Source organism: Gorilla gorilla, chromosome 4, assembly GCF_029281585.2.
Source record: "Gorilla gorilla gorilla isolate KB3781 chromosome 4, NHGRI_mGorGor1-v2.1_pri, whole genome shotgun sequence".
Classification (NCBI taxonomy): domain Eukaryota; kingdom Metazoa; phylum Chordata; class Mammalia; order Primates; family Hominidae; genus Gorilla; species Gorilla gorilla.
The window spans coordinates 49,771,689-49,794,470 of NC_073228.2; the positions used below are offsets into that span (position 1 = coordinate 49,771,689).

General features: G+C 55.2%; 2 protein-coding genes across 4 annotated transcripts; one reads left to right on the forward strand and one right to left on the reverse strand.

The window, feature by feature from the left end:
* Positions 1–119: 119 nt before the first annotated feature.
* On the reverse strand, positions 120–18,151 carry CNTNAP1 (contactin associated protein 1). 3 transcript variants are annotated; one of them, XM_019026753.4, is made up of 24 exons: positions 18,012–18,151; positions 16,318–16,419; positions 16,011–16,204; positions 15,100–15,247; positions 14,818–15,021; positions 14,095–14,279; positions 13,173–13,316; positions 12,237–12,498; positions 11,619–11,768; positions 11,183–11,354; positions 10,603–10,709; positions 10,023–10,142; positions 9,285–9,488; positions 8,934–9,090; positions 8,716–8,843; positions 8,236–8,421; positions 7,507–7,728; positions 6,681–6,920; positions 4,289–4,642; positions 4,011–4,138; positions 2,792–2,885; positions 2,358–2,603; positions 2,207–2,254; positions 120–1,493 (listed from the first exon to the last, which is right to left on the reverse strand). In XM_019026753.4, exons 3-24 carry the CDS (start codon positions 16,143–16,145, stop codon positions 1,201–1,203), a joined length of 3,927 nt encoding a protein of 1,308 aa, XP_018882298.1. In that variant the 5' UTR covers positions 16,146–16,204; positions 16,318–16,419; positions 18,012–18,151; the 3' UTR covers positions 120–1,200. The 3 variants fall into 3 exon arrangements, with proteins under 3 accessions (XP_018882298.1, XP_018882296.1, XP_018882297.1); XM_019026751.4 differs by lacking the exon at positions 18,012–18,151 and adding an exon at positions 17,346–17,968; XM_019026752.4 differs by lacking the exon at positions 18,012–18,151 and adding an exon at positions 16,553–16,905.
* Positions 18,152–18,241: 90 nt separating this feature from the next.
* Positions 18,242–22,548, forward strand: CCR10 (C-C motif chemokine receptor 10). The gene is made up of 2 exons (XM_019026755.3): positions 18,242–18,432; positions 19,615–22,548. Exons 1-2 carry the CDS (start codon positions 18,409–18,411, stop codon positions 20,677–20,679), a joined length of 1,089 nt encoding a protein of 362 aa, XP_018882300.2. The 5' UTR covers positions 18,242–18,408; the 3' UTR covers positions 20,680–22,548.
* The last annotated feature ends 234 nt before the right edge of the window (positions 22,549–22,782 follow it).

Consider the following 22,782-nt stretch of genomic DNA (forward strand, 5'->3'; position numbering starts at 1 on the left):
CTGGAAGGTGATGCAAGGATTCTGAGAGCTCCTTCTAGAAATTCCTGAGCCCTCAGATTAGTTCCCTTAAAATCATCCCATTTATCCCCTAACCACGACGCCAGCTACCACACGCAGACTGGGGCTCTGCCACTCTGCTTTATTGGAACGGCTCCGCGTCTGAGAGCACAGCAGGCTCAACCCTGCTTCAGAGTGGAGGCCGGACCAGGCTGGTGAGTGACCAGCAGGACTCATGACACTTCCAACACAGGAAAGGCAAACTACAGACTGTGGGCACAGCACAGCACAGGACAGCACAGCCAATTGAGCTTCTCTTTTATATATAAACAAATAATTTAAAAATTCGAATAATATATAGAGTTTCTCTAGAGAGACACTTTGCAACAAAAAATATATATAAAGAATATGACCTCCTGGGTAAATGAAGCAGCATCTCTGAGCGGAGGAAAGAGGGTTCCTCATGCACTGGAGGGGGTGAAGCCTTTGGGCAGGCACAAAGGCCATTGCATATCTTGGAAAAGGTTGGAGGAGTAGAGGGCTGGCTAGTCAGGGTATCTGCATTATTTTCTCTACGTTGCAGGTTTTTTATGGCTTTGGCTAAAGCAAGTGAAGCAGCGGAGGTACTAAGGTGCTAAACTGAGGCCTCTTGGTCTCTGTGTACAAAACAAAAGGAGGGGGGCAGGGGACAGCCATCAAGCCCTCTTGAGCCTCCAGCTGAGTGGAAGCAAATGGAAGATCTTCAGGGCAGGGGGGAGGCTGGGGGATAGGGTTTAGCAGCCTCCTCCCCCCATACCCTCTGCAGCCCTGCACGCCCACACATCTGTCCCTGCTGATAGTGTCTATTGGAAGGGAGGCAGTTAATCTCCCCTACACTCTGTTGTTAATCCCTGACAGCAGCTGGGACAGAGATGGCAGGAAGGACCTATGTCAACCCCATGAGGCTTCTCCTTTGGGGCAGATAAACAGCCAGGAGCCTGGGGAAACAGGGATGAGCAGGGCATTGGTTTAGGCAGTGAGGCTCGGCCACTCCCTTGGGTCCCATCTGTAGCTCTGCCCACCAAACTTGACGGGGGGGATGGGGGAATATCCTCTGGATGAGCAGAGCCAGCTAAGAGGAGCCAAATGTCCCTGATAGGATGGGGGAGAGGCAGGACTGGGGGAATTTCAGGAGCTGGAATTGGTCCCAGAAGCCTTTCTGACTCATTCAGACCTGGACTCCTCCAGGATCTGGGGTAGGTTCTGATCCCGGGGACCAGGGGCTGGGGCTGGAGTTGGGGCTGGGGCTGGGGCTGAGGCTGGAGCTTGGTTGGGAGCTGCTGTAGGGGTGGGGACCTGGGCAGGGCCTGAAGTGGGCAGGGGAGGTTTGCTGCCAGGATGGTACTCGTGGGCAGCCTTGGGCTCATTGGTATGGTAGGAGCCCTTGTAGCGATGATTTTGCAGATAGAAGAGCACCAACATTCCCACCAGCCCCAGCAGCAGAAAGGCCACCAAAACTGAAAGGAAGAAAAGGGACAATTCAGATCTTTGGGATCTCACCTGTATACACACACACACACACACACTGAGATTTCACCTGTATACATACACACACTTTGGGATTTCACCTATACACACACACACACACGCACACACATACACACACACACACACATTTACTTTTGGCCAAAAGCATAATGTATGACCCTCAGTTAGCTGTTCGACCACACTAAACTCATCTCAAGTGTCTGGCAGGTTTGAATTCCTGGCTTACCCCCTGCCACCTTCTGTTTCTAATATTCTCTTTCCACATCCCTGGTAGTTACCCCAATTTCTTATCTCTCTAGGTGTTACTGTATCCCCATTTTCCCATCCCTTAGCTATAGTCCCATTTTAATATTTTATTTAAAAATCTGTAGCATCCTCAAACATCTAAAAATCTCTGCCCAGTTATATGTCACCTTCAGCATAGCCTGTCTCATCCTCAAACATCTAAAAATCTCTGCCCAGTTATATGGCACCTTCAGCATAGCCTGTCTCATCCTCAAACATCTAAAAATCTCTGCCCAGTTATATGGCACCTTCAGCATAGCCTGTCTCATCATCCTTTGTGCCATCGTGCATCTAGTGCCTTTGCCATCCTGCAGCCTTGGGGATCAGGGGCAGGGAAAGGATGCTGACAGTCAGAGGGTAGTCTTGGGAGGTCAGCTTAGTGATCAGTGCTACTCACAGCCTAAAAGTATGGCAACCCATCCTTCATCATGGTAGTAGGGGAAGTCTGGAGAGGAGAAAGCACCAGTTAGGAGATGCCTCCTCCATGTTAAGAATCATTCCCTTCCCTGTCATCCCTCCCTTCCGTCCTCTGTGTCCTGGGAATGTACCTGGGGGCAGATACCAGGGATCAAGCTCAGGTGGCACCTCTGAAACAAGACGTGGCATAGCTCCGCAATTAGATTCGGACAGTTCTCCCTGAACTCGAAGGGCCTCAGCTAGCTCAGCAGTCATAGGTCGAGGGGTTCGGAAGTGGGTCTTGAGGGGAGCCACATTGTTGAATCGAACACCAGACAGGCAGCCCGAGAAACCTGGGGTGTTGTAGCGCTGGATCTCCGGGTCAATGACTCCTGTCTCTGAGAGAGAGGCAGGCCCAGAAAGAGGGACTTGGACCCAAAGGCCCTGCCACTCTCACTGTCCACAGGTTTCCCACTCATCCTTCCCACTGCCCTCACAGCCATTCCCAGGGCCTTCACTTTCCTTGAGGATCCAGGAACATATGCCACAGCTCCTTGCCTAAAACGCGTCCGCACCCGCAGCTTACCCATCACACGCCCTAGATACAAGGCCTTGGGTGAGTCCAACTGGCTGTCCACCAACAGCGAGAACTTCTGCTCTGTCAGTGGGAAGTAGTCCACCTGAGGTGGGGAGGGTGGGGGTGAGGGCGATGAGGGAGTGGGGACCAGAAGCAGATGCCTGTGGGCTGGACTGGAACTGTGTGGACCCTGGGAATATACTTGGGGGCAGATACTGGAGATCTCTCATCCTGTCCAAACTGGTGGTGCCAGCTGGGTGAGTCCTAGCTCAATCTGAAGTGGGCAACCCTTGGGCCTAGATGTAGGATTTGGTATATATATTTTTATTTTTATTATTTTATTTTATTTATTAAATATTTTTCTTTGTGAAGATGAGGTCTTGCTATGTTGCTCAGGTTGGTCTCAAACTCCTGGCCTCAAGCAGTCCTCCCACTTCAGCCTCCCAAAGTGTTGGGATTACAGGTGTGAGCCGCTGCACCTGGCCTATATATTTTTTAAAACCCTGGTTTTAAGCCCCGTCTTTGCAGCTTACCAGCGGTTTGACTTTGGGTAAACCACTTTACTTTATTTTTTTGAGATGGAGTCTCACTCTGTCGCCTAGGCCTGGAGTGCAGTGGCATGATCTCAGCTCACTGCAACCTCCACCTCCCAGGTTCAAGCAATTTTCCTGCCTCACCCTCCTGAGTAGCTGAAACCACTTTACTTTCTGAGGCTCTTTACTGATTTGTAAAACACTTAAATAAGAATGCCTATTGTCTGGCTGGGCGCGGTGGCTCACGCTTATAATCCCAGCACTTTGGGAGGCTGAGGCAGGCGGATCATCTGAGGTCGGGTGTTCGAGACCAGCCTGACCAACATGGAGAAATCCTGTCTCTACTAAAAATACAAAATTAGCTGGGCGTTGTGGCACATGCCTGTAATCTCAGCTGCTCAGGAGGCTGAGGCAGAAGAATTGCTTGAACCCGGGAGGCGGAGGTTGCAGTGAGCTGAGATCACACCACTGCACTGCAGCCTGGGCAACAAGAGCAAAATTCCATCTCAAAAAAAAAAAAAAATGCCTATTGTCCCCTTGGAGCTATTGTGAGGGTTACATGAGGTGACACACGTGAAAATCCTCTATACATTCAAATGTGATCTACAAATATTAAGTATTTGATGTTTTCCTGGATGCCACAACGGAGACCATGAGGTTATGATCTGAACTGGCTCACCTCCCTCTACGCATACCTGGATGAAGAGGTTCCGGTAAACACGGGTGATATTGATGCTATGGGGCTGGCCATCGGTCACTGGTCGAGTGGTTAGCTGGTACACGTAGGGACTGGTGCCCAGCTGATATCGCAGCTGAAGGGTCCCTGTGGGGTGGGGAGAAGAAATTTGGGGTCTCAGGCCCCATGACTCCTATCTTCTAACAGCACGTGGGTCCTTGTATTTGTGAATCAATAGGAGAATTAGGGGCACCGGGGTGAAGCTGGAGTGGGGTGAGAGAGCCCGGGAGAGCTTACCATCATCCTTGATGAGCACAGCCATGTAGTCACGAACAAAGGAACTGACGTAGAGCAGGACAGCAGGGGCGGAGCTGGTGCTGAAGCTGAAGGAGACCTCCTCTCCCGTAACGTTGTAGACAGGCCCACGGTAACCGGGCACAGGCCGACCAGGCCGGGGGTAGTCGGGCAGGCGGTACCCAGGGCCATGGTAGCCAGGCACATAGCCCGGAGTATCATAGCCCGGGATGTAGCCAGGCTCATAGCCTGGCACCGGCCGGCTCAGCATGTGGGAGAACTCCCTGGCTGCAGAGCGCAGCGCTGACTGTAGGTTATAGCGCATCCAGGTGCCCGGCTCAAAGAAACCACCAATATCTGCAGGTAGAAGCAGGGAGGTTAGGGCCCCCACACTGCTCACTCCCCAATTCAGAGGTTTTATGTCATCCATACATACATCCTGAGACTTCAGTTTCTGCCACCCTCACAACCCTCCATTTACTTTTAGGTCCCCTTGAGCCCCTCTGTCACAGAACAGAATCTTACAGCCATGGGAAACTTGAGATCATCTGATCCAACCCCTGCATTTTACAGATGGGGAAACAGGCTCAGAGATGAGTAGTGACTTGCTTAAAGACATGCAGTAAGGCCAGGCACAGTGGCTCACACCTGTAATTCCAGCACTTTGGGAGGCCAAGGCAGGCAGATCATCTGAGGTCAGGAGTTCGAGAACAGCCTGGCCAACATGGCAAAACCCCATCTCTACTAAAAATACAAAACTTAGCTAGGTGTGGTAGTGCATGCCTGTAATCCCAGCTACTATAGGAAAGCCAAGGCAGGAGAATTGCTTGAGCCCAGGGGGCAGAGGTTGCAGTGAGCCAAGATCATGCCACTGCACTCCAGCCTGGGTGACAGTGAGGCTCTGTCTCAAAAAAAAAAAAAAAGGACACACAGTAAGGGGACAGCCAAGATTAGAATGGGGATGCCTGACCCCATGTAGTATATGTGCCACTACTCACACTTCCAAACCACCACCAGAAATCTGTTGGTCCCTAAGTCTTGTATCTCCCTAGTCCCCCACACTCCTCCCACCAGTAACCCACCTGCTCATATATCCTCCCTATAGGCCAGCCTTAGGGAGGATGCAGTCTTGGCATGTGTGTAGGATCTTGCTATGGGGAATGTCAAGGCTCACCTTAACCAAGAACTGGGTCATTGACATGTTTTAGGAATGTAGCAATCATCAAATACATTGACAAGGGAGTTCGCCTGTGTTACCATGGTGATGGTGGGAAGATGGAGAAGCGATTTGCTTTTTTTTTTTTGTAGACACAGTCCTTGCTGTGCCCCCCAGGCTGGAGTGCAGTGGCACGATCATAGCTCACTGCAGCCTTGACCTCCTAGGTGCAAGTGATCCTCCCACCTCAGCCTCCCGAGTAGCTAGGCCTAAGTGTGCACCACCATGCCCAGCTAATTAAAAAATTTTGCCAGGCGCTGTGGCTCACGCCTGTAATCCCAGCACTTTGGGAGGCCAAGGTGGGTGGATCACCTGCGGTCAGAAGTTCGTGACCAGCCTGGCAAGCGTGGTGAAACCCCATCTCTACTAAAAATACAAAAATTAGCCGGGTGTGGTGGCACACACTTGTAATCCCAGCTACTTGGAAGGCTGAGGCAGGAGAATCGCTTCAGCCCGGGAGGTGGAGGTTGCAGTGAGCCGAGATCGAGTCATTACACTCCAGCCTGGGCAACAACAGTGAAACTCAGTCTCAAAAAAAAAAGAAAAAAGAAATTATTTTGGCCAGACGCGGTGGCTCACACCTGTAATCCCAGCACTTTGGGAGGCTGAGGCAGGCAGATCACAAGGTCAAGAGTTCGAGACCAGCCTGGCCAATGTGGTGAAACCCCATCTCTACTAAAAATACAAAAATTAGCCAGGCATGGTGGTGCACACCTGTAGTCCCAGCTACTCGGGAGGCTGAGGCAAAAGAATCGCTTGAACCAGGCGGAGGTTGCAGTGAGCCGAGATCGTGCCACTGTACTCTAGCCTGGGTGACAGAGCGAGATTCCATCTCATAAAAAAAAATAATTTTTTTTGTAGAGACAGGGTCTTGCCATGTTGCCCAGGCTGGTCTCGAACTCCTAGCCTCAAGCAATCCTCCCACCTTGGGCTCCCAAAGCACACTTGGTGATTTTGAGATATTTTTGCACCAGCTATCTGTACCATCCCTTCCTTGTCCATGCCTTTGGAGTCACCCATGATCTTCAACTGCCTAACTCCCCAAACTCAGAGCTCAGGAATCCAGGGACAACTCTAATTTTCCATGATGTGGGCTTTACATGCTATTTCCTTCCCTGCCCTCCGTACATCCCATTATACCCTATGGCTCCCTGTTGCCCCATAACCAGCAGCACTTACCGTGGTTGCAGTATGGCCCATCAAAAGCCGTGAGGTCACAGTCACACGTGTAGTAGCTATAGCGCTCCACGCAGCGGCCTCCATGGAAACAGGGGAGCCGAGGGTGGGCACAGTGGCCTGTGCAGTTGGGTGAGGTACCCTCAGAGGCATTGGCACGGCCCTCCAGGTTCAGAGTCACTCCGTTCAGACGCATGGCCCTCAAGCAACCCACAAAGGGGCGTCTCTTAAGCTCTGCAGATCCTGGGAAGGGTAGGCAACAGGTCAAGAAATGGAGGCAGGGCCAGGCGCGGTGGCTCACGCCTGTAATCCCAGCACTTTGGGAGGCCGAGGCGGGCGAATCACGAGCTCAGGAGATCGAGACCATCCTGGCTAACATGATGAAACCCCGTCTCTACTAAAAAATACAAAAAAAATTAGCTGGGCACGGTGGCGGGTGCCTGTAGTCCCAGCTACTCGGGAGGCTGAGGCAGGAGAACTGCTTGAACCCAGGAGGTGGAGCTTGCAGTGGGCCGAGATCGTGCCACTGCACTCCAGCCTGGGTGACAGAGCGAGACTCCGTCTCAAAAAAAAAAAAAAAAGAAAAGAAAAGAAAAGAAATGGAGGCAGAGCCAGAGACAGGATGAAGTATTGTAGTTGGAAAGGGAGCCAAGGGGGCTGGAAGAATAGAATAGGATACAAAGGCCTGGAGGGACAAGTGAGACACTGGCTTGTTCTGAAGCAGAGGGGACTGGCACCTGAGACAGGAGGCTCCTGGAAACAAGGCAAGCGGCCTTGGAGGATGGGGAGGTAAAGGAGGCTTCAGACTTGCCTCTGGGTTGCTGCTTACCCACATAGAGGGGCTGGTCATACTCCATCCAGATGTAGGTCTGCAGTGGCATAGGCCGCAGAACCCAGGGCCGGTGATCCACTCGGAGCCGGGCCTGCTTCACGTTGATTTCAGCCCGGACCAGGTGCCACTCGTCATCATTGAACTCAAAGTCGTCTGAGTGTACTGTGAGGTTCTCATCCCCATTCCCCACATCAAAGGCGAAGACCACATCCCGGGATGCTGGACAGTGTGATGCAGGGTGGGGGAGAAAAGGACTCAGACCTACAAGACCCTTCATGGATCCTTGCCCAATACAACCTCTTTCCCTCACCTCTTTGGAGCTTCTTGAATATCCCTCCAATTTGTCTGTAGCTTGCATTGAAACTTACCAACTGCTTAAAAACCTCATACCCTTAGTCTCTCCCCACATCACAGATCCCTGAAGCCAGCTTCCCAGCCTCACTTCCCAGGCTAGAAGCATGGCTAATCAGCGGTGAGAGGGACTCGAAGGTCCAGCTTCCTTATGGCACAAGGAAGGGGCTTAAGGCCAAGAGAGGCCAAGTGAATGCCTAGGGTCACCCAGCCAGCCATCAAGACCGAGTGAGGGCTAGAACATAGGGTATCTCAACCCTTCCCATGCTGCCTGTCAAAAGGGCATCTGCCCTTGGCTCCAACCCCAGCCTACCCCTGTCTCCCCAGACAGCACTTTCATCTACCCCGAGGCCCTCCCACAGTCTGCCTGCTCACTGTTGAGTTCCACCCGCACATAAGGTCGGCGCCACTGGCAGTAAGGGCCCCCCATATTCTCTAGGAAGACCCCGGAGGGAGCAGAGGTCCTGAAGTAGAAGGAGACATCCAGGCTGTGGTTGGCACGGATTGGGGGGAAGCGTAGTGCAGCCCCGGTGTGGAAGGAAATGGTGTTCCAGGAATTTCCTAGAAAAGCAGATGGAGGAAGGTCTTGTCAGGGAGATTGGAGGGTGGAGGAGGAAGAGAACCTGGGGTTGGGGGCAGGGAAGGTCGGGCAAAGGGGGAGGGTTTGAGGTGACGGAGGGGAGACTAAGGAGTGGAATGAAAGAGGAGCCAGGTGCAGAGGGGCAATGAGATCGCATCACAGCAGGAGCTGGGGGTCGGGCACCCCAGCTAGAGACCACCAGTGACATGCGGCCTAGATTTTGGAAACTGGAGAGTCAGCTCTGGGAGGGCACACAAAAGGGGACTGCCACTTACGATCGCCATAGCAGCGCAGAGGCCTCAGGAAGAACTGGGCCTCGGAAGTGGAGCGGTTCGTATCCCCTATCACTACCTGAGTGACAGGCAGATGGTCCACAAAGGTCAGCAGTCCCTTGTCAGTTCTCCTGTGGGGGCAGGATGTCATGGCTCAGCCCCAGCCACTCAGCTCCTCCCACTCCCGGAGTCCTAAAAACCCTGTCCCTTTGCCCCCTCACCACTGGGGCTGGTCAGCGTCACAGTTGCAGTACAAGGCAGGGTCCACACAGCTCCGGTCCAGACCACAGGCACAGCGCTGGATCCCAGGCTGGGAGCCTCCCCAGTAGAAGTGCTGCTCCTCATTTCGGCCAATCCAAAAGCTGTAGGGGTAGCCTCCTGGGGAAGAGGTGCAGGCAGCTTCCAGGCCCTGTCCCTCCATTAGCCTCTGGGCTCCTCTCGCCCTTCCAGCGAGTTCAGACCCCTCCTTGAATCTTCCAACCCAAGGCCCCAGCTAGCTCTCTGGCTTCCTTCTCCCAGGCTCCCATTGGTGTCTCCTCCAGTTCCGCCACCTCCCTGACCCCAGCCCTAACCTGCAGTGTTGAGCAGCCGGGAATTGTAGCAGGAGAACTCGATCCACTGTTCACAATGCTGGGAAGCATTGGCAAGGGCACTGACTTCCTCCCAGGATGCATTCCAGTACTGGATAGCCCCCAGGAATGGCCGCTCCATGCTGGAACCTGTCACTCGAGTTGTCCACAGCCTGTCATGCCGCACAACTGTCCACGCTCGGTTCTCTGGCAGACAAGAGGGGACAGAGCTTTGGCTGGAGTTGGGCATTCTCTACCCATCTCCCTGCCCAACTCCACCACCGCTGCTGCAACTCAGAACCACTGAACGTGGCCAGCAGCTCCATTCCACCTCTGCCCTGGGCACTCTGCATTGTAGGCTGGAAATAAGATAGCTGGAATGGGTAAGGAAGCTGGGATATACTTTTTTTTTTTTTTTTTTTTTTGAGATGAAGTCTCGCTCTGTTGCCCAGGCTGGAGTCCAGTGGCGCTATCTCAGCTCACTGCAACTTCCACCTCCCAGGTTCAAGCGATTCTCCTGCCTCAGCCTCCCGAGTAGCTTCCCAAAGTGCTGGGATTACAGGTGTGAGCCACCACGCCTGGCTTGGGATTTACTTTTAAGGCTAGGTTACAAATTCCTCAGTATGCCCTTCCCCTCTGTCCTCCTTTACCCTCACTTGTTTAGTTTAACTGGCCCCCACCCACCACTCTATCCTTCCTGGTTCTCTCCTCACCCCCTCACCACCCATCAGAGACACTTACCTCGGATATCACAGTACACTACAAATGGCTTCAGGGGGCCACTGCCATCAGGATCAATGGTGAAGTTTCCAGAAGTTTTCCCACTGAGCCGATAAGCTTCACAGGATTCCTTATACAAAGCTGGCAGATAATAGGTTGAGACAAAGACAGTTAGAGAGTTAGAGGGCTGGCCAGGTGCGGCGGCTCGGGCCTGTAATCCCAGCACTTTGGGAGGCCAAGGTGGTGCATCACCCGAGGTCAGGAGTTCGAGACCAGCCTGGCCAACATGGTGAAACCCCATCTCTAATAAAAATATAAAAATTAGCTAGGCGTGGTGGTGCGCACCTGTAGTCCCAGCTACTTAGGAGGCTGAGGCAGGAGAATCGCTTGAACCCAGAAGGCAGAGGTTGCAGCAAGCCCAGATGGCACCACTGCACTCCAGCCTGGGCAACAGAGCAAGACTCTGTCTCAAAAAAACCAAAAACAAAAAGCGAGAGGGCTGGAAGGGCCATCCTCGCCATCTCTAGCAGCCTGATGATCCCCAGCAACCTTCTCTTGACCTCCCTTGTCCCTGACTCCCCCCATACCACATCTGGCTTACGTGTGTGGCAGGTCTCTCCCTTGTAGCCCGTCAGTTCGCAGTAGCAAATGAAGTCATCCCAAGACTGGTAGCAGCGTCCATCATGCTCACACATGTTAGGGCTGCACCTAGGGAAGGGGTCAGGACCAAGGGAAGGAGACTTACTAGGAGCTGGAGAGTGGGGTCTGATCCCTGCAAGCTTCACTCCCAGCTCCTTGAAGCCCCAGAACCCGGTGAGACACACCCCGCCTAGCCAGCCGGGTATAAGTGCAGATGCAGGGGCACTAGGCAGTCCTCAGGGCTCAAGTACTACTATTCCCCCTTCCCGAAAACATCAAAACATGCCTTATTCTACCCCCATCATCCCCCTAGCACAAAAAACCCCTCTAGGACCAAAAGCAAATGTGTCATTTCCATCCTGAGCATGTATCACCTTAAGGGAAGAAATAGGAGGTAAGAGATCAAAGAAGAATCATCCCCAAGCAGGGGACTAAGGAGCAGAGACAAGGAGAAGGGAGATTATTGAGAGAGGCCATTCCTACTGGGAGACCAGGGAAGAGGGCTTTGGAGGGGTCATCTCTTGTTAGGGGCTTCTGGGTACCTATCAGTGATGCCACATGTATCAAAGAGGACCTCAGCATAGAATCCAAGCCGCCGGCCCTCCACCAGAGTCAGGTTGACCAGTTGACCATCCACCTTGAGCAGCTCCATGCAGCCATGGAATGCCGTCTGGTTGGAGTGGCAGTCCCATCGACTGGCTGGCTTGGGACAACCTGGAGCAACCACCCCTGTGAGATCCTCCCCAGGGGAGACCCCAAAGACCCTCCCCCAGGGACATGCCGAGGGGGAGCCAGACATAAAGGAAGAAAGGGGACTACAACCAAAGTGTAGATGGCAATGACCTTCCACTCCCTGAGGCCCCAGAGGGGAAGAGGGCTTGATCCCTCCAAAATTCTCCATGTGGCCCCATCTGGGTGGACTTAGATGGAGCCTTCCCACCCAGAAACAGAGGTCTGGTCAGGTTGGCCCCCACTTACCCCCAAAGAAATATGAGGTCCCTGTCCGGATCAGCAACGGGTATGAGACCCTGACCTCTGCCCCTTCCACATCATCAATGCTGATAACTGCATGGTTTTCCTGTGCCACAAAATTCACCTCGTGCCAAAAGCCGTCATTCAGTCGGTACCCTGGACAAGAATGGATGATGGTGTGGGTGGAGGGAAGCAGCAACTAGGGTAGAAGAATGTTCTGAGTGGGGAAGCAGCAGCCCCACTGTGTCCCAGTAGCAGCCTGTGTGCCCCCGTGATTACACTTCTCACACCCAGTGGAGACCTCTCTGAATGTCTCTTCATTATCCATGACCCAGCAACTGCACAGTTATAAACGAGTAACCAAATCTCCAGGGGCCCTCTGGAACTGGAGAATACCAGGACTCCCAGGCTTCCCCCTTCTCCAAGAATACTTAGTCCCTCAGATTCGCCTCCTCACTGCCTCCAGCCACTCCCACCTTTTCCCAGTACCCTGGGGCCTCCTGCCCTGCCCCCTTCACTCCTCTCCCCTCTCCAGAATGTAAAGGTCTCAGTCCAGGCCTACAACTTTCCCGGGATCCTCTACACTTCTCTTCTCTTCTTGTGCCTCCCCCGAAACGCCCTCACCAGCAGCGAACTGAAGCTTCTTTCGGCCGCTCTGCGCGATGGACACGTTGACCTGCCCTTCGCTGAGCGTCAGCTCCACGTGGCCCAGCCCGTCCCCCAGACGGGAGAAAAGGAGAAGCCCGGTGAGGTCCCAGGTGCGGAAGCGAAATGAGACTGCCAGGCGGCCACGGCGTGGGAAACCGGGCACTTGAACGAAGTTGTGAGGGCCTCCGAAGTTGATAGGGTGCGGTACCGGGTCCAGGCAACGAAAAGCCACCTTACCCTAGGGGCAAAAGTGAAGACGCATCAACACTCGTGAGCCGCCTCTGCCTCAGCTGGGAATTCAGTTTTCACACCGGTCTAAGACCCTGGTCACCGCCCTCCTTCGGTGTTGGCGGGGGTGAGATCTCCAACCATGACGTGACCTCTTCCCCTCCAAGCTCGTCCATCTGTGGAGGGGGCCCCAACCCAGTCGGCCCTCGGAACTCTGCTCGCTTGCTCTCGCTGATCTCCACCGTCTGCGATTCGACCGCTTCTCTCCTTCCAGTATCGAGAGGCAATTTTGGACCACAGACCTGGCTCCTGCCAGCTTCCCAACAGAGCTCCAGAGTCGGAGAGGGTTGAGGGGGGCATATCAGAGAAGCCATCGGTTCAAGTCCCTACTCAGCCACCGTGCAGCTGCACGACCCCTGGACAAGCCACTCCCTGTGTCTGCGCCTTACTTTCCTCATCTATGAACTAAGAAGGTGATTGGACCCGACCACTGCTTCTTAACTAGGGGCCTGCGTGGCTCATGCACCTCAAGTGAGACCCGCTCCCCTCCCAACTTGAGCATCTGGCTGGGGACAGAGGGATTCTCGGCTTTTATCTGATGTTCAATATCTTTTCCCACTCCACGTCTTTGCTTTCCACGACGCTTTGATATCCTGTCCTCCCAGACCCCCCCTGCCCACTGGCCTCGAAGGTGATCCGGGAATGGCGCCGCACAGCCAGGTCTGCGATGTTGACGCGGTTGAAGATTACGTTTTCTATGCAGCCGCGGAAGTTATGCCGATAGGCCAGGTTCTTCCGCGCGGCGCCCACCAGACCTCCGATGAACATCTGCGGGAGGCGTGGGGAATGAGGCCTCTTGGGCACAGGAGGGCGCCTGCCTTTCTCGCGCGTCCCCGCCGTATGCTTTCCCAAATGCCAGGTGGGGTTTTGTAAAAGACTTAAAACACACATTTCCCCAGTGTCGGTACTAAAGCTCGCTAGGCCTTTCAAGGCTTGAGTTCAAGCTCTGACTCCAACACAAATCGGCTGCACGCCCTTGGGCAAGTCAATTAGCCTGCCTGGGATTCTTATCTGCAGATGGGGTCAGGGTCTTTAACAACTCCACAAAGTTGTGGGAGGATCCAAGGGAACAATTTTCCTACCTTGCCTAGTCCCCAAAATCTGAATTTCCAAACCCCATCTCATTAGTTCTGAAATAGTGCCTGGGAGTCTGCATGCTAACAGCAACAACACCCACAAAAAAACAAACAAACAAACAAACAAAACAAACAAAAAAAAACAGGCCTTTTTCTGGTGAGTGGCAAGTTTGCCAAGGGCTGCTAGGATATTCAGGAATTGGAATGCGAGGTCTTTGAAAAAAAAATTTTTTTAAATAGAGGTAGGATGTCACTATGTTGCCCAGGTGAGTCTTGAACACCTGGCCTCAAGCAATCCTCCCACCTCAGCCTCCCAAAGTGCTGGGATTACAGGCATGAGCCACCACCCACAGCCTGAATGCCAGGTCTTTCCTCTGAGAGACAGAGGAAAAGAGAAAGGGAGAGACCGACCTGCACTCACTCATCCAGCATCTACCCTACCACGAAATAGCACCTCCCTAGTCTCTCACCTCAGTGTCCAGGTTCAGCCTCTCGAAGTCTCCATTGAGAATAAAGCGCTGCACATAGCCGTCCAGGGTGAAATTTACGTCGCGGCCAAATCGGTCCACCCGCACATAGTGCCAGTGCTGGTCATTGAGGACTCCGCCTGCGCTCACGGTGGTGTGACCTGGTCTTGGCTGGATAGGGCTGCTGCCTGAGGGTGGAGCAGGACAGAGTGAAACCTCAAGCCAGGAGAACTCCATGGAGTCCAAGCTCCTAGGCAGAGCAGCAGCGTGTAACAAAGCCCAGGGCAATCAGGGAGAGTGGGCGAATAGATCAACAGCCATTGGCGAGTGTGTGACAGGGTAAGCCATTTAGCCTGGCTTCCTGTCTGTAAAACTGGGAACACATGAGCTGCTTCTATTTCATGTGCGGGTGTTATGAAAAGCTAATGAGATACAATGTGTGTGTGCGTCTGTGTGTGTGTGTTTACAAGGAGGGAACTGAGGCTCGGAAGTGCCCCATCCGAGGTCACATCTCTGTGCAGTGGTAGAGCTGAGACTGGAATCCAGTTCTCACTCAACTCCAGTGTTTTGCTAGCACCAAATGCTGCAAGAAAGGGGCAGTTTGGTCCAGGCCTTAGAGAAGTGGAAGACCAGGCTGAGCGCGGATGCGCCGAGGAGGTGCCACGAGGAGGGCGGTGAGAGAGCTTCAGGGGTTGGCTCCGCATCGCACACGGTCGCCGAGCTCACCCAGGCTCATGTGCAGCAGCAGGTGTGCCCCCTCCAGCTCGAGCGTCACGTAGTCGCCCTGGGCGCCCTCGGCGTGCAGCAGAAGCCCGTCCTTCTCCTCGGTCTTGAAGCTGAAGGCGAACACGTCCCACAGGCTTCGGCTGACCCCTCGCGGGAAGCGGTAGGAGATGGCATCGTCGCCGTCGAAATAGAGTATGTCGGCCTCTGCGCAAAGGACCGTAGGTGGGCCGGGAACTGGGGAGGCTGTCTCCCAGGCCCCCTCCGCGCTCTCTGCACACTTACTGTATGGGCAGCCATAGAGGCCGAGCCTCAGGCCGATCTTGCCGCGTGGGTTCCAGGCCAGGGGCACGATGCGGATGTAGCGCGCAGTGAAGTGGTAGTGCAGGTCATGGCGCACCACCGCCGACTCGTTCACGTTACCAAAGAAGGTCTGCGGGGGTGGGGGAGAGTAGTAACCACGTCCCGCCCTCTGCTTCTTTTTTTTTTATTTTATTTTTTGAGACAGAGTATCGCTCTGTCGCCCAGGCTGGAGTGCAGTGGTACGATCTCGGCTCACCGCAACCTCTGCCTCCCGGGTTCAAACAATTCTCTTCCTCAGCCTCCCAAGCAGCTGGGATTACAGGCGCCCGCCACTACGCCCGGCTGATTTTTTTGTATTTTTCATAGAGACGGGGTTTCACCATGTTGGCCAGGCTGGTCATGAACTCCTGACCTCGTGATCCACCTGCCTCGGCCTCCCAAAGTGCTGGGATTACAGGCGTGAGCCACTGCGCCCGGCCCCCCTCTGCTTCTTTCTCCATAGCCTCCCAGCCCACAACTTTCACACCCAGCCAATCTCGACTTCTGGAAAGTAAACACTCCTTGGTCTTCCCTGCTTGGCGGCTTTGCCTGCACAGTTTCCATAAAGTGTCCTCTCCCACAATCCTATTATTTCCTCAGACTTGAAATCAAATGTCACCTCCTTAGGAAGCTCTCCCAGGTTTTACCCTAAAGTGTGTTAAACCCTGTGAACCGAGTGTTTCGCTCACGTCCTAAGCTGACAGCCCCTCTGGACAGAGTCCCTGGAGTGGAGTCACTGCTCCTTGTCCGAGCCCTCACCACCACCCCCTCCATTTTCCCAGAGGCTGGTGCCCGGCCCAGAGCCTGGAGCAGAGGAAGCTCCCCAAGTGTTACCGCCTTGGCGCCCAGAGTACCGAGTTGTGCCCTCGCTGGTAGAACGGTGTCCAGCTGTCCACTCGGTCGCCGTAGAGTAGCATGTAACGTGTGACCCAGTCCCAAGAATTAAAGGAGCCCTGTGTGGCCACGGCCCGGATCCGGTGCTTCTTCATTAAGTCTATCTGGAGCCAGGGATTCGGATCCCCAATCCGTGGTGACCACCCGCTTATGCCTATAGAAGGGACAGGAGCTTTAACCGGCTATCCCTCTCCCCGAAGTCCTCCGGAGGCCCCCACCCTTCCGCGGTGCGCTGCCAGTTGGCAGCTGATGTTCCGCGGAGCTCACCGTGCAGCCTGGCGAATCGCGGCGCAGTAAAGAGACTGTAGTAGGAGGAGGCGCCCAGGGAGCGTGCATACAGGGGACCCACCAGCTCCTCGTCGCAGCCGTCTAGGGTAGGGAAACCGACATGTTAGTCAGCGCTGGCCCCTCCCAGACCCTTCCAAAGGCCGGCCCACTTAGCGACCGAAGCTTCCTCTTCGGTGCCCCCAACCCCCGCCCCCAGAGGCACACCCAGCCCTACCTTAAAGCCATCTATTCAATCCTGGCTGCAGCAACAGCTGCATGCTCAGAGGAGGCTGCCTTCTCCTTCTAGGCAAACCCCTAGGCTACACCTATAGGCCCAAGGCCAGACCCTCCCTAGCTAGCCCAATACCTGCCCTGGTTTAGTACTTTCCCAAACTCAATCCTAAACCTCAGCATCTTCCACAACCTAAGTCAACCCAAGACACCAATCCAGCTCCAACCCTAGCCTCAATCCAACTCGGCCCCCAAAACCTGCACCATCCCCAAATACAGGCCTTGCACCCAACCTCAGCCAGTGCTAGCACCATCACCAGCTCCATGTCCAGCCTTAGCATCAGTCAGGGGCACCAGCTCCTGCTTGGATCCCTGCCACAAAACCCAGCCCCAGCCACAAACCCCAGCCCTAGCCACAAACCCCACCCCTTGGCCAGCTCCAAAGTCCAGCCTTAAGCCCTGGCAAAAACCTTAATCCTAGTATCGGTCACCAGTATACACTTATCCCCCAGCCCTAGCCTCAAACCCAGACACCAGCTCCTGCTTGGATTCCATCCCCAAATCCCTGCCCGCTGACTTCATCCTCGCCCCAGAGCCCAGCCCCAGCCCCGGGCGCGCGCGGCAGCCTCAGAGCTGCAATGCGGAGCGCGGGGGAGAGGAAGGAAAAGATGAGAGCCAGCGGGCGCGCGCCGGCCGGGAAGGACCCGCGACCACCCAGCCGCAATGCGGTTCGGGGCCGCCCTGCAGGCTCTGGACTCCTGGGCCCAACCCCACCTGCCTCCAAGCCCAACACTCACAGTAGCCCCAGCCCTCGGCTCCTGAGACCGCGGCGAGCAGGATGCAGAAGAGCCGGAGATGCATCATGCAGGGCTGACGGTCCCGGCAGCCGCCTCCCTGTGAACGGCTCCGGCTAGGGCTCGAGTTCTGGCTTGGGCTCCAAGCTCTCCTCCTGGGGTTTGCAGCAGACCGCTCTCTCCTCCTTACCCACCCTTCCCTCCCTCTCTCCTTTCGCCCCCAAGCGCTCTGTCTCTCCTCTCTCTTTTCTCTCTCTCTCTCTCTCTGGTTCCTGGTCCTCCGCTCTTCTCTCTCTATCCTCTCCTTTCCACCCTCTCTCCTCTCACCTCCCCCCTTCCCCAGCCTCTGTCTCCTGGCACGCGCCGGTTTCCCGGACCCCGCGCAAGCGCGTGCCTCAGCCCTGCTGCGAAAGGGCGGGGGTAGAGAGCCTCTAGGCACCGGGAAAACCCCAAGTAACCCGAGGCTGCCCGGGACTAGGGCCACAGGAGTGAGGACAGGGAACCTAGGGCCAGAAGCATCCTGAAAATTTCAAGAAAAGGGAGGTGGTTTGGGGGAGGGGTGCCTGGAAATGGAATGAAGGGTAAGTAAAATAATCTTAACATTTTCGGAAGGCAAATTATGCTCTAGGAGTGGTGCTGGGCACTGTGAATTTAGCATTTTTGCCCTACCCCACTTTGCAGATGAAAAACCTCAGGCTCAGAGAGGTCAAGAAACTTAGTCAATATCACACAGCAAATGATTATATTCCGAAGCCCGTTCTTTCTTCACTGACAAAGACAGTAAATTATTTTTTCTTTCGTTCATTCTTTTTTCTTTCTTTCCTTCCTTTTTTCTTTCTTTCTTTCCTCTTTCCTTCCTTTCTTCTTCTTTTTTTTTTTTTTCGTAAAATCCAGATCCTGCACAAGAGAGTGAAGTCTTTTGGAGGAGGTGGAATGGGAAAGTGACCCCGTAGACCCTAATCCCCACCTCCCTCTCGGCCCCTCTCCCCGCCTCTTCCTTCCTGTCCCGCTAGTAGTTTAACTTCTACCCCCTGTGGCTATACCTCAGAAACCTGTGTAGCCAGAGATGGGGACGGAGGCCACAGAGCAGGTGGGAGTGGGGGCAGGGAGGGGGAGAAGGGTTACAGAGAGGGAGGAGACAGGGAAGGAATGGGATTCCCCACCTGGCAATGGGCCTCTGCCATCCTATGGCTTATTCGGGATTCTTGGAGCTGTCTCAGACTAGGGGTCCTCCAGATAAATGGGCTGGTGGTGTGAGGCTGGGGTTGTGGGACAGGGACTAGGGCTGAGGGGAAAGGCGGGTTGAACCTAGAAGTCCAGGGTCCCACCTTGGCCCTGAAAACCTGAGTCCCAACCCTGGAGACCCCCTTGGCATGAGTGGTTCAGTGTGCTGGTATTGGAGGTACAGGGAAGGTGGGTATGGAAGGGAAAGAAGAGAAACAAAACCCACTCCAGGCGGAGGTTGGAGTCAAGGGCTCAGGTCTGAGGCAAAGCCTGCATATGGGCATCCTTCCAGGAGAGGGCGCTGCAAAGGGAACTGAAGCTGTCGGATTTATTAATAATACAAACTTTGGGCTGGGCGCAGTAGCTCAGGCCTGTAATCCCAGTACTTTGGGAGGCCAAGGTGGGCGGATCACCTGAGGTCAGGAGTTCGAGACCAGCCTGGCCAACATGGTGAAACCCCCATCTCTACTAAAAATACAAAAATTAGCTGGGCGTGGTGGTGGGCGCCTGTAGTCCCAGCTACTCGGGAGGCTGAGGCAGGAGAATCTCTTGAACCCGGAGGCGGAGGTTGCAATGAGCCGAGATCGTGCCACTGCACTCCAGCCTAGGCGACAGAGCAAGACCCTGTCTCCAAAAATAATAATAATAAATAATAATAATAATACAAACTTTGTATTATGGCCTTTGGAGAACACAGGTTCTCCCCATCCATTATTTTCCATATTGCCATCTTCACAGCAAACCTTGAGAGGTGGGCGGGTCAGGATTTATAATCTCAACATTACAGGTTAGGTAACTGAGGTCTAGAAAGAGCAAGTGTCTTGCTCAAGGTCACCCAGGAAGCTGGAAGCAGAGGTAGGAGGGGTGCAAGGGAAGCCAAGGCCTGCTGAAGGTGTGCTAGGAAGAGTCTGGAGAAGAGTTTATGTCTCCCCGTGTACTGTTACATCTGGCCACACAGGAGCTCTCAGCTTGGAAGGCAAGTGTGGGCGGGGGAGTTGTGTGGTCAGATGTGTCTCATAAGATCCCGCCTCTCATTTGACCCTCCCAGGTTTCCTGGGGCCATTACTCTGGGGATGAAGAGGACGCATACTCGGCTGAGCCACTGCCGGAGCTTTGCTACAAGGCCGATGTCCAGGCCTTCAGCCGGGCCTTCCAACCCAGTGTCTCCCTGACCGTGGCTGCGCTGGGTCTGGCCGGCAATGGCCTGGTCCTGGCCACCCACCTGGCAGCCCGACGCGCAGCGCGCTCGCCCACCTCTGCCCACCTGCTCCAGCTGGCCCTGGCCGACCTCTTGCTGGCCCTGACTCTGCCCTTCGCGGCAGCAGGGGCTCTTCAGGGCTGGAGTCTGGGAAGTGCCACCTGCCGCACCATCTCTGGCCTCTACTCGGCCTCCTTCCACGCCGGCTTTCTCTTCCTAGCCTGTATCAGCGCCGACCGCTACGTGGCCATCGCGCGAGCGCTCCCAGCCGGGCCGCGGCCCTCCACTCCCGGCCGCGCACACTTGGTCTCCGTCATCGTGTGGCTGCTGTCACTGCTCCTGGCGCTGCCTGCGCTCCTCTTCAGCCAGGATGGGCAGCGGGAAGGCCAACGACGCTGTCGCCTCATCTTCCCCGAGGGCCTCACGCAGACGGTGAAGGGGGCGAGCGCCGTGGCGCAGGTGGCCCTGGGCTTCGCGCTGCCGCTGGGCGTCATGGTAGCCTGCTACGCGCTTCTGGGCCGCACGCTGCTGGCCGCCAGGGGGCCCGAGCGCCGGCGTGCGCTGCGCGTCGTGGTGGCTCTGGTGGCGGCCTTCGTGGTGCTGCAGCTGCCCTACAGCCTCGCCCTGCTGCTGGATACGGCCGATCTACTGGCTGCGCGCGAGCGGAGCTGCCCTGCCAGCAAACGCAAGGATGTCGCACTGCTGGTGACCAGCGGCTTGGCCCTCGCCCGCTGTGGCCTCAATCCCGTGCTCTACGCCTTCCTGGGCCTGCGCTTCCGCCAGGACCTGCGGAGGCTGCTACAGGGTGGGAGCTGCCCCTCAGGGCCTCAACCCCGCCGCGGCTGCCCCCGCCGGCCCCGCCTTTCTTCCTGCTCAGCTCCCACGGAGACCCACAGTCTCTCCTGGGACAACTAGGGCTGCGAATCTAGAGGAGGGGGCAGGCTGACGGTCGTGGGAAAGGGGAGTAGGTGGGGGAACACTGAGAAATAGGCAGGGACCTAAAGGGACTACCTCTGTGCCTTGCCACATTAAATTGATAACATGGAAATGAGATGCAACCCAACAACTGTTACTATTTTTGAGTCACCGACTTGGAAGTGATTTGTGGCAGGGCAGAACCGGTGGGTTAACACCCCGCCCCCGCCCCCCCCCCCCGCTCCGCCCCGCCCCGCCCCGCGCTTGGCTCTCTGAGTGGAAGACGCTGAGGGCCTGGGTGGGGGTGGGGGGCTGCTGAGTCTGCTAAAGCTCTAGCCACTGACACCCCCTCCACCGTCACCTGGCCTCAGCCAACAGAGGTGAGGTGGGAAAGCTGCCAGGCAAGGAGGGGCGGTGGTTCCTCTTGCAATACTGTAAGGAAGAGCTTTCTAACAACCAGAGCGCTCTCCAGTAATGGCTGCCTTAGCAAATACTGAGTTCCCGCTATTGGAATGTTCAAACTGTCGGGGACGCTGTGGGCCTTTGCGTGGTGTGGGGGGAGGGGGAGGGGCAGGGGATTCCCGTTTTTGGTGGGCGTTTGGATTTCATTACCACTTTACAATCCCTTCCTGGTGTCTGTGATGGAAAGAAAAAATGAAAACATTAATTGTAAAAGTTGAGTTGAAGTTTTTCCACCTTGAAGAAAAACCTAGGAGGGATTGCAATCTGCAGATTTCCAGAGTAGTTATCATGGGTGTGGTGGGGGTGAGGGTTATTTGCTGTTCTCCATCTTCTCTGGGGACTGGGTCAGAGGAAATGCACTGAGCTGGCCGGAAAGAGAGAGGTTGGATATGGGAAAAAACTTCTCTGCAGGCAAGGGCCTGGGATCCAGACCTGGAAGATGGTTGTGGTATTTCCATTCCTAGGTAACCTCTCAGTACAGGCCACTCTCATCTGGAGAGAGGCCACGGCCGAGATGGCCTCCTAGACACGCTCGCATTGATTCCTGGTCTTTGTTTTACACAATCACAACGGGCAGGATGGTGTTCACGTGCGACAGTTCTCGCGGTTTAATATCGGTCAGCAAAGCTGTCCCCACCGCTCCAGCCTGGAGTCTAGGGTCGAGAAGGGCGGGGCGTGGTGAGGAGGTCTCAAGGGAGGTGCTGGCCTGACGGCCCCGCCCGTCCCGCCCTTCCCCGCCCAGCCCAGCCCAGCCCTGCCCAGGCTAGCAGTCCTCAGAGCCTCCGGCAGCAGCGGCGAAAAGGGGTCCCCCACGGCCTCTAGGGGCCAGGATCCAGGGAAGGCCCGGAGACGGCGCCGATCCTCAAAGGGTCCCACACGCCAGCCACTGGGGACCGACCTGGAACCCTCCATCCGAGATCTCGGGAATCGCCGCTGAGTCAGCAACGCGCGCGCGCGCCCGCGGAGGCCGCGGCCCCGCCCCGGCCGCCTAGCGCCTGAGTTAACCCCTTCCTATACAGAACCGCAGGATATTAGCCCTAAGAGGCCTCCACTCTATTCGGAGACCACAGAATTCCTTAGAATCCAAGTCAGTCTCCCCAGCTGAGTTCGGTGAGCTGTGAGCTCTATATTCGATTTTATTTCCGGCCTAGGTCTGCACCTTCCCAGAGTGCCTGCCTCAACTCCTTCACCTCGAAAAGGAGGTGAGGCCGAGTGCAGTGGCCCATACCTGTAATCCCAGCACTTTGGGAAGCCAAGCTGGGCGGATCGCTTGAGCCCAGGAGTTCGAGACCAGCCTGGGCAACATAGTGAGACTCCATTTCTACAAAAAATAAATTTAAAAAATTAGCCAGGCATGGTGGTGTACGCCTGTAGTCCCAGCTCCTGGAGAGGCTGAGGTGGGAGGATCCCTTGAGCCGAGGAGTTCGAGGCTGTAGTAAGCTATAATGGCTCCACCGCATCCCAGCCTGGGCAAGACAGCGAGACCCTGTCTGGAAGAAAAAAAAAAGGGTGGGGGAGAGCTGAATCAGACTGAGAAACTCGAGAAACTGGACTCCTTCTCCCCAGACGTGGAGGGCCACCTCCAGAGCTGTGTCCTCGCAGGTCTGGACATCCTCTTAGTAACCAAGGCGTTTCCCTTTC

Coding starts and splice junctions, on each gene's coding strand:
- CNTNAP1 (XM_019026751.4), bottom strand. CDS start 17,412: ATGATGCATCTCCGGCTCTTCTGCATCCTGCTCGCCGCGGTCTCAGGA. Junction 15,248..16,010: donor ACCAGCGAGGGCACAACTCG/GTACTCTGGGCG, acceptor CCACCCCCGCAG/ACCTTCTTTGGTAACGTGAA. Junction 2,886..4,010: donor ACCGGAACCTCTTCATCCAG/GTATGCGTAGAG, acceptor TCCCCACCTCAG/GTGGACTACTTCCCACTGAC.
- CCR10 (XM_019026755.3), top strand. CDS start 18,409: ATGGGGACGGAGGCCACAGAGCAG. Junction 18,433..19,614: donor GGACGGAGGCCACAGAGCAG/GTGGGAGTGGGG, acceptor TGACCCTCCCAG/GTTTCCTGGGGCCATTACTC.